Source organism: Sinocyclocheilus grahami, unplaced genomic scaffold, assembly GCF_001515645.1.
Source record: "Sinocyclocheilus grahami isolate Dianchi unplaced genomic scaffold, SAMN03320097.WGS_v1.1 scaffold2002.1, whole genome shotgun sequence".
NCBI classification, from domain to species: domain Eukaryota; kingdom Metazoa; phylum Chordata; class Actinopteri; order Cypriniformes; family Cyprinidae; genus Sinocyclocheilus; species Sinocyclocheilus grahami.
This window is the reverse complement of record NW_015507181.1, coordinates 103967-104260: the sequence shown is the minus strand read 5'-3', so window position 1 is coordinate 104260 and position 294 is coordinate 103967. Positions and strand designations below refer to the sequence as shown.

The following is a 294-nucleotide window of genomic DNA, read 5'->3' as shown; positions in this document are numbered from 1 at the left end:
TCAAGTATGAAACTGTATTTCCTCTCCAGAATTCTGGCTCTGCAAGACAACTTCTTGTTGCAGTTCAAAATGGATGTTAGTACTTTGTCAAATTCATTTCATATTTTGTGACTCCTAAATGTAATAATTTGCTGCAAACCAGTGCATGATACCTTCTCTATTTCCTGCCCTCTTCAGGCCAGCAGTCAAGAGGAGAGAAAGAGAGACTTTGAGAAGATCTTTGCACATTATGATATTGTAAGAATGTTTTTAACCTTTCTACAGTACTGTTAATACAAACATGTCCTGTGCATG

The 294-nt window shown here is 36.7% G+C and overlaps 1 protein-coding gene across 1 annotated transcript in view; it reads left to right on the top strand.

The window, feature by feature from the left end:
- The first annotated feature begins 19 nt into the window (after positions 1 to 19).
- Positions 20 to 294, top strand: part of LOC107573672 (secretagogin-like) — a 1438-nt gene continuing 1163 nt past the window's right edge. Inside the window, exons 1-2 of the mRNA XM_016260114.1 lie at positions 20 to 75; positions 178 to 237. Of these exons, the coding sequence (XP_016115600.1) occupies positions 70 to 75; positions 178 to 237 (66 nt within the window). The 5' untranslated portion in view covers positions 20 to 69. The remainder of the gene's footprint in view (positions 76 to 177; positions 238 to 294) is intronic.